The 9323-nt window shown below is 40.3% G+C and overlaps 1 protein-coding gene across 17 annotated transcripts in view; it reads right to left on the bottom strand.

Moving 5' to 3' along the window:
* Window positions 1-655: 655 nt before the first annotated feature.
* Window positions 656-9323, bottom strand: part of LOC137139903 (ankyrin repeat and SAM domain-containing protein 1A-like) — a 58090-nt gene continuing 49422 nt past the window's right edge. For 6 of the 17 annotated variants that reach the window (XM_067527777.1, XM_067527778.1, XM_067527779.1 and 3 more), the window contains 10 exons: window positions 9005-9103; window positions 8208-8354; window positions 7689-7796; window positions 7356-7592; window positions 7122-7259; window positions 6964-7035; window positions 6774-6860; window positions 5950-6087; window positions 5267-5449; window positions 3442-4134 (listed from right to left, as the gene is read on the bottom strand). In XM_067527777.1, the coding sequence (XP_067383878.1) occupies window positions 3928-4134; window positions 5267-5449; window positions 5950-6087; window positions 6774-6860; window positions 6964-7035; window positions 7122-7259; window positions 7356-7592; window positions 7689-7796; window positions 8208-8354; window positions 9005-9103 (1416 nt within the window). In that variant the 3' untranslated portion in view covers window positions 3442-3927. Of the gene's footprint in view, window positions 3387-3440; window positions 4135-5266; window positions 5450-5949; window positions 6088-6773; window positions 6861-6963; window positions 7036-7121; window positions 7260-7355; window positions 7593-7688; window positions 7797-8207; window positions 8355-9004; window positions 9104-9323 lie in introns of those variants that run through there. The other 11 variants (XM_067527791.1, XM_067527794.1, XM_067527789.1 and 8 more) reach the window with 10 other exon arrangements.

Genomic DNA, 9323 nt, shown 5'->3' with positions numbered 1-9323 from the left:
TGTATAGGCTAAAGCAAACAAATTACTTAGATTGTTGGGGATACTTTACAGCATAACAGCAACTTTATGACAACATCTAGTTTCCAAAATAAAGCTTTTTTGGGGCAACTCTTATATGAGCCTGTATCATCAAGAGATTCCATTACTACAATTGAAACGGTTTTCTGTTGAATCATTTTCTTTGTAACAAGAAATAAATTATATATATATATATATATATATATATATATATATATATATATATATATATATATATATATATATATATATATATATATATATATAAATATAATGTTGTGCTGGCCAGTTAAATATTCTACTGTGTGTACTTTGTTACACTGACTCCGAGCAGCTGTTGTCCATCCTTCAACAGTAAAAAGTTTATGACACGTGCATGAAGGGTGGAGACCAAACATATATTCCTGGCACATCCTGCTGATCTTGTGTGCTCTGCAACAATTCAAGATTCTCTGAAGGAATCAGTCCACACAGTAGTGTCTCAGCTGTGATACCTGTGGTTGAAGTGTAGGTTGTCAAAATCTGACAAGCAATTGTGCCAAAAGTTGGAGGGAAAAAAGAAAAAGTTCCATATTAACATTAAACAGTGTTGAAAATGCAATGCGAAAAGGCAAATAAAGAGTCAACATGAACAGCATTTCTAATCCCGCCATTTAATAGTTGTAGTTATGAAAAATAATCATAAAAAAGACTGGAAGCCCAAGATTATTTACAATCTTTTTTTTCTGAAGTCCCTCCTCCAAGTCATTGTTTTCTCAGCCTTTTTTTTTTTTAATCACAGGGTATTTTTTACGATATGTTTAACTTTATAAGACATAGTCCTTTTCTCTCTTTTGACAAATGTCAAAAATTAAGTACGTACATACATACATATACATATATATAGATATCTATAAAAGCAAAAATCATTCAAGTATCAAAATACAACCGCTAGATTCATGTACAATATCATTCTCATTTTTGTTGTCATCTGATTCGTCCCAAAATCTCTCTCCTGATTCTTAGCAAAGTGCAAAAGCAAAACGGGACCAGGCTGATGGCTGAGGGCGCGGTCACCAGTGAGCTGAAGACAGTGTACCGTAGAGTTCATGTACTGGCATGACATTGTACCACATACAGTATACAACAGTAAAAACAAAACGACCTGAACTGACCCACATACACATCATCTGACCAAAAAAGTACCATTAACAGTCAACATACTCGTTAGTTAGCTAGTACAAAACATGCTGCGCCAAAATGTTCTGTCCGGCAGCTAAAGTCTAAAGACGTATCCAGCCTGCATGGCAAGTCTGGTTAGTAATCTTGTTGAAATTAACTGAACAAAGGAGAGAGAGATAGAAAGTGAGAGAGAGTGAGCTGCAGTGAACCATACCTGATCTAGTTCCAGCATTGTCCTATAAAACAATTAAAACATACACATACACAAAATAAGATTAAAAAAAAACAAACAAACCCAAAACATTATCAAATAATATAAAGCAACCCCTGGTTATATTACTCTAAAAACAGTCTTTGCAATAATGTCAGTTCCTCTGTCCTTCGAGTTTGATTAGAGAGTTGCTCTACATGCAGGTTTATTTCTCACAGTTTCCATGTATGTTGTGGATGAGAAGCTGATGACCATAAAGCGATGCTACAATGTTTGGATACAGGACGAATGTTCCAAGAAGGACTTGTGTACCTGCAGTGGTTTAGCTTGTACCTCTCTGTTAAAACAAGGAAATACTTTTCATTTCATCAACTTCACCCTTTAGATACAAGTTTTACACTGAACCCTGCCTGTCAGGTTGTTAGGAGGCAATGCTTCGAGTCTCACAGCAGGCATTCCAAACAGGTTTGATCCTCTGATGGAGAGGACGCTAAGTAGAGGCTATGTGGAGTGAGTTGAGTCGCTGAGGTCAGATGAACTGATTGGAGTGTTATGTCTGTCTGTCTGTGTGTCTCCAGGCCCGTGTGTTACTGTGGTGAGCCACGCACGTGATCCAACTGGTGATGTGATTGGCTGCGTGGGAATGTGGGTCACCTTTCCAACAAATTGTCCTACCCACCATGCAACGGGGGCCTCATTCCTGTCCTTTCTTACTGGATGGGAATGGCCACAGTTTTCAGCTAAAGGGGAGGGACACAGACACGTGCACACAAAGCAGTGAGGTTAAAATAAATCAAAAATGCACTAATGGACACAAACAGCATGACGGCGATGGATCGGGCACCGTTTGTAATGGTTAACTCTTTTCACCAGCATCTGTAAAATATTAACCTAGTGTGTTTGGCAAAGCAATAAGCAATGCTGAAAGGATGAACAGAGAAGGCATTTGATGTGAAATTAAGAAAAAAAAAAAGGCAGGACAGAGGAAGTTGCACTTATTCGTACACACACGGGAAGTTGATAAAAGTGCTTATACATAGTTAGCTCACTCTAGCATCAGGCCTAAATCCAGGTGCTCTGAGTGATAGACAGTAGAGGGCATGTGAGTCTTAGGAAGACCATTAACATGCAGGTCCATAACAGCCTCGGTGCCCTATTCTTTCCCCCATTTCCCTTTTAAAAAAATCCCCCAAAATGCTTGCTTGCTTAGAACCCTATCACAGTGCTAGGAACTTAGCCTCCTTTGGCTTTGAGCAGTAACCAGTATAACACCACCACATGCAACCCATTGAACAAAAACAGTCTGCTAAAGTCCAACTGATGCATAGAATGGCAAGGCCTGGTTTCTCAGCTTCTTCAGGAAACATGTCCAGCCAGGTAGAGGATGTGTGCAGTGGGTCACTCTGGGCTGGGGTTAATCAGAGTTTCTCAGCACATGGACGAGCCAGGAGTTGAAAGATCAGAGTGAAAAGCCTCAGAGTGGCTGTTGCCTAACAAGGTAGGAAAAGCACCAAGAAAAAAAAAGAGCTCATCACAAAGAGTAAATACTGTTGATGGGTGGAAAAAGCACTGTACACAGATCAGGAGGCATAAAAGGGAAAACAAAGGAGAATTACAGTGAAGGTGAGTGGCAGGCTGGTAGTGTAAGTGATACCAGCCACCAAATGGAAGAGTTGTGAAAAGTGGTGGTTTAGCATTAAGAGCAAATGAGCAAAGAACCGTCACTGGTTGTGTTGTTTTCAGGACACAGGTAAAGGTTGAAAGGGACAGCGCAGGCTCCAGCCCAGAGAGAGTCACAGTGAAAGGCACACAGAGGGAAGGGAAGGAAGAAAAGTGACACCAGGCCCAATTTGAGAGGTCAAGAGGAAGAGGGGTCCACTCAGAATATGGTGGTCTCATACTTAGTGCTGATGGTGCGCTTGGGTTCCTTGGGGTCAACGAGCCACGTGGCGCCACCCTGGGCCTGAACATCCCCCTCATGGTCCACAATGCCACCCTGCAAGTACAAGCAGAGGGTAACAAACTCCCCTGCCTCAATAAAGCAGTTGAACAAAAGTATTTAACTCATTAAAAATATAGATTAGTTAGATGACAGACTAAATCAGCATCAAAGTCAAAGTGACAATTTTTACATGCAGATTAACTCAGTGGCTTCCCAGAAAATTAAACAGAAAGATTTATTACTTTATACTTAAATGTTTAATACATTTCTTGCTCACAGCAGCTGACAAAATAATATCACCACTAGGTTTGATGACTACTAAATAGCATTTGTTAGATGATGTGTTCAAGGTCAAAAATAAACTTTCAAGCCTTGCTCACTCTATAACCTTTTGTCTAAATGGATTTGAAAAGAATTACTTTACTCTTTTAGACTTTATAAACCAACTAAAAACATCAGTAAAGTAAAAATCAGTACTTTCAGACTCAGATTTCCTGTGTATGTCTTTCTCTTCAGCTGCCACTAGAGGGCGCCAGGAGTCAATGATTTTAATTTATTTTTCACACAACATGAAATACATACAAAACCACAAAAATCAAATGAATAAAGGATAGTGGATTTTAATTGCAGTGATGAGAGGAACAAATAAAATGACAGTTAAATGGGTTGAAGTGTGAGGAGATGTGAAAGGAACAGGGTGAGAAGGCAGCACCTGAGCAGCAGGGCTAGTAGAGTGCAGTGTGGGGCGGTGGGTGGTGCAGGAGTAAGAGTAACAGCAACAACTGTCGATAGAAGCAGAGTCCTGAGAGAAATAAAACACCACCCGGAGAAGAGAACAGACGGAGATAGAAAAAGAAAAAGAGAAAGAGTACATGAGAAACAGAAACGAGGAAGAGTAGAGAGAAGATTAAAGGGACAGGAACTGAGAGATTTGGTCAATGTGAGACAAGTGGAGTCAGAACTGTTACTGACAAGATCAGACTGTGGTTAAACTGGGCAAAAGTGTGGGTGTGCTCAGAAAAACTAAATAGATATAAAATATAAATAGATTAGTGACTGAAACAAAGAGAGACTGTGAGGAAGTGACTTTAAACATCACACTCGTGGGTTGTTCTGTGATCAAGTGCAGCCAGAGATGTGTGAATGGTCTCTGAGGTGTAGCTATCTCATTTATATTCAGTGCAAGCTCGCTTCTTAATGGTGTAAAGCTAATGGCCAGATGAACATCAGCAGTGTGGCCATAATGAAGTGAAAAGCAGGAGACTGTTAAAAAAAGTTTTATGATTTCTCTAATGGCTTTTAAAGGTCAGTATGACTGACCACCACTTCTCCTACGGTAGTTCGTGGAGCTCTACATGTCAACAACACCTATAATAAAAAGAACAACTTTACCTCTACTTAGTTTGATTTAACACCAGATGTAGCATTTAACACAAATAAACTGGGTCAGGGGATTGCAAAGTGTCACACTACGATTCTCATCCCAGACACATTTGAGAGAAATTAATAGTTGTAGTTATGAAGAATAATCATAAAAAAGACACGAAACCCAAAGATTACTTACAACCTTTTTTTCTGAAGACCCTCCTCCAAGTCACTGTTTTCTCACCCTGACCTTTTGATGTAAGTCATAACCATAAGGTCCTATACTTTTTAAAGTAGCTTAATCACCTTCATGTCACAGCTGACTGTCTTAATAAGTGTATAGTCCAAAAACCTCTGCACTAGGTCAATAGGTGAACATCCTCCCATGTTTGCACCAAGTGGAAATATTGTACCAAATGTACATATAAGGGTCAGCAAAACACTTGTATGGCAGGAACAAAACATATACCAGTCTTTGTGCCTCCATTAAAATAGGGCCATTAAAAATATTCTATAAAATGTTTATTCATTTGTGGATATTTGATTGTCTTGTTCAGTGTCCAACTCACCGCTGACTTTCGCATGCTGCCTCGTGGTTTGGGTACAGGTCGGCTGGACTTGGTTTCAATGACCTCTGATCCGGGTCCCAATGGGGGGTTCTGGTGCTGTTTGGTCCTCTGGGCTTGCAGAGCCAGCTGATAGGCTACTTCAAACGCCTGACCCAGGGTCAGTATAATCTCATAAGTCAGGTTCTATGCATAAAAGGGACAAGAGAGGATGAGCAGTTTCAATCTGAAGTGAGAAATAGATCATAGCAAACTTTCTTTTCCCTAAAACATAGAGAAGAGGCTGAAATCTCAAGTGTATTGAGCAGCAGCAGGCAACTCTCTTAACTGCAGACATTCAATGTAGCTTCGTATTAAAGCTGCTGCTGCATTTTTGGGTATGTAACAGGTGGTTAGTTATCATGGCCAGGGTTGCACTGTGTCTACGAGGAGGCAACTGACCCCGACTGAAGCGTGACACCTTAAAGAGATATGGAAGTCTGGAGATAAGAGTGTTGATAGTCTGTCACACCTCAGTGGACATACCAGAGCGAATGCTAGGCGAATTCCAAATTTCCAGTATGAAAAGAAACAGTTTTTGGAAATTCCCATTTTAGAATCCTTATTATTGTTATGTATTTTAAAAACTGGCTCTTAACATGGTGTGTTTTCAACTGAACATGAAGCAGGACAGTGGGCGTCCTTACCACATCTACTGTGCTAAACACATGGCAGTAGTGGTGGCTGGTCTGCAGGTCCTTGGTGATGTAGGCAAATGTGCATAAGTCCTCCGGGTCCTGGGCTGCACATGAAATATTTCGGATCTCGTGCTCCGCGATGATGTTCTGCATCAAGAAGAGAGGCAGTGTGAGACTACAGTTTGAAAGTAACTACTTTAGATAATAGTATTATCAAAACATAAAAAGAATTTCAAGCTGTATCAGACAGAGGTTGAATGCTGTAAGTAATAATCCATCACGGAAATAGGAGTTGACAAAACACAGCAAATCGGAAGGAGACACAGAGGCATAAATCAGGTTTTAAAGACTTCGCAGAAAAATGCAGCCGTAAAAAGTAAAGACAGACTAAGCTCCCAGGACAACCTTTTAAAGTCTTGTTTTATTAATGTCAAATAAATGTCAGTATGAGCAGAGCTGCTCCCTGTCAGGAAATACAAACATCTGAGTCTGATCACAGAAAGAGCTCACAGCATTTGGACCTTAACATGTTCACACACGTGGGTATTGCTAAAAGTTATGATATTGGCACCAATACAGATACTGTGACTTTCATAATTGCTGCCGAACAGTAATTTTTTTCAATTTTATAAACTCAATTTATCAAAAACAATTACAGTATTCTATCTTTCTATTTAGTTTTAGTATTCAGCTCATTGAGCTTAACATATTGCACCTGTACTGTTATTTGTGCTGCGTTCAGAAGAATACGTAACACAATGCTAAAGACATGCAGAGTTCAAAGGTGAAGCGCCACAACAAGCTGAGGTGTGTGTTAGCATGTGGTCGCTAACCTTATAGGCTGCGTCGATGAACTTCACACCCTTGTAGGTGATCGAGAGAACGATGGTCGGAACTTTTCTCATTTGTTCGGTCGAGCTCTAGAGGACAAAACAGAGGCAGAGTACACCAAGGTGATTTATCGTTCTCTCGTACTTAGCTGTAATGGGTTTTTCCTACAAGACTGGAGGAAAAAATACATACCCGCATTTTGGCACAAGCGTCCTGCGTGGACTCAGTACCCCGTAGCTCCTTAATGAGCATTGAACCCAGGTACTAAAAAGGAAGGACAAAGAAATCAGAGCTAATGTTCCATGAAAACCATATAATTTACAGTATGAAGGAGAAAGGTACAAACGTACACTGGCTTCATAGGCGCAAGATTCAAAGATTAGTTTCTCAGGTTGGTGATGCCAGTTCTGGACGGGGGCATATGGTGCTGCCAGACTGGGAGGCCGCAGGGTCAGACGGGGTTCTCGATGCCGTTCCTCATGCCGTTCCTAAAAGAGAATTGCATTATTTTCAAAAACACCTGGTGGATGCACAGAACAATCCCTAGAGACAACTTTACTGCAAACATTGGAGCCATCACGTACGTGGGTTTTGTGTCGTTCACTGCGATACTTGTGAGCCATGTCATAGTCGGTTTCTGGCACTTTTTTCCTCACTGGCTCTCCCACAGGCAGCAGGGGATCCATTGAGCGGCCTGTGTAGGACTCCAGCTGACTGAGGGGAGATGAGGACTGGGATACTGGCAAGTCTTGGCACTGGAGAGACAGAGTTGGACACAGTTGGTTGTTCCATGATGAATGTGATTTTCCAACAGAGCTTAGCTAAAAAGCACAGAAAAACATCAAGCTTTCCTTTACCCCACCTTAATACACATGTCATTTCAAAGTAAACTTGTGCAGGGGTCTGTAGGTTCTCACCCTGATCTGAGACAAACGAGGAGGCTTTACTGGGGGCTCCTCGTACGGCCTATCCGCTATGGAAGCGATGATGCGTTTCCTGTGACCAAGTAAGGTGATCTTTATCACCTAGAAGAAAAGAGACAATCGTTGATGATCATGTAGAGCAGCAGGGCTAGAAAGGTGAGGGTTTACCAGGAGACAGCTGACACCTGTAAGGTCTGATGTGCATGTATTCAAATGACCAATACTAGTTGTTCAAGTAGTTTGCTTCCTAAAAAGAGAAGTGTCAGCACCTGAAATATCACTGGTTTGTATTCTGACCTTTAAACTGTCAACCAAATGAAAAGACTTCCCCAATATTCAAAACCAGATTTTTTTTTCACTTCAGACTTCGCATCTCTGCAGCTAAAGTAAACTATCAATCAATCAATTGTGTTTGATTGTGATGGTCCCATGATCTGAATTTTCTTTAACACATATGGAAAGAAACTTCACCCTCTCACACTACTAATACTTCATCGAACACAGGTGACTCACATTGACAATCTCCAGGTCCCACAGGTTTTTGACACAGTCCAGAGAGCAGTAGCCATTGGCCAGGAAGTTCTGTAAGTACCCATTAAGTCCCAGATTCTCCAGCCAAGAGGACAAGGAGCTGCTGCCATCACAGCCCAGTCCTTTGACCTGTAGGAGAAGCAATCATTCACCATTGCTTTAGCTGGTTTGGCACAATAGCTGGACATATATGCATTTTTCAGTTTCATTTTTTTAAAAGAATTGGCTAAATATAGGTGTTGTGGTAAATGAGATGAACAGGTAATGAGTTTGATTTAACACTACACCAGGAATAGATAAAGAATTTTGATCTTTTCTGAAGTAAAAGTACAAATACAAGAATGTAAAAACACTCATACAAGTTAAAGTTCTGCATTTACACAAGTACTTCCGTACAGTACAGTTTGTTAGTTTAGTCTTGTGGCTTCTAGTTTTTCCAAAATGATTATGATAGAAAAACAGGGAGAGGAAAAAAAAGGTCTGTCACACAAATTTCATATTGTTTTTTTGGACATTTTGTCTTTCTCCTTTCTTGTACAATATGACATGGATTATCTCTTTCAGCTTCAAACAACAAAATCAAACCACGTTAAAGCAAATAAAACCATTAAATTAAATCATTTAATTTAAATCACAATTAAATTAAATAAAGTTTAGAAATCACTTTTTGTTGTTAACAGCTAATGTACATCTAAATTTTGATGCATGGCCTCAGCAAGACCATGTTTTTGTGAACTTAACATCAGAGGCAATGCAAAACTCAGTCAGTGATTCATCACCTTTGGTAATGAACGTGCTGCATGCAGGATCTTTTTTCTGTGGCTTGGGTCTGTGATACCAATCTCTCTCAAGTCCTGGTCCTCCATCACATTGGCCCCCTATTGAACAAAATACAAAACAATTAACACAGTGTCCTCCTTCAGGCATTTGTATTTAGTGGACTATCAGTACCTGCACTGGCCCTTTAGAAAGGGTGGTACATGCAGGAGAAGATCGCAAGGTTTGAATTAGAAGATTGAGTCACAGAGTTAAAGAAAAAAGAAAGAGGGGAGCAAGGTTAGTATTGATCACCACTAAAGTTACCGCTGCAGAAAAAAA

The sequence above is a fragment of the Channa argus genome, chromosome 13, assembly GCF_033026475.1.
Source record: "Channa argus isolate prfri chromosome 13, Channa argus male v1.0, whole genome shotgun sequence".
Classification (NCBI taxonomy): domain Eukaryota; kingdom Metazoa; phylum Chordata; class Actinopteri; order Anabantiformes; family Channidae; genus Channa; species Channa argus.
Note: the sequence above shows the minus strand (reverse complement) of the source record. Positions and strands in the feature narration are given on the sequence as shown.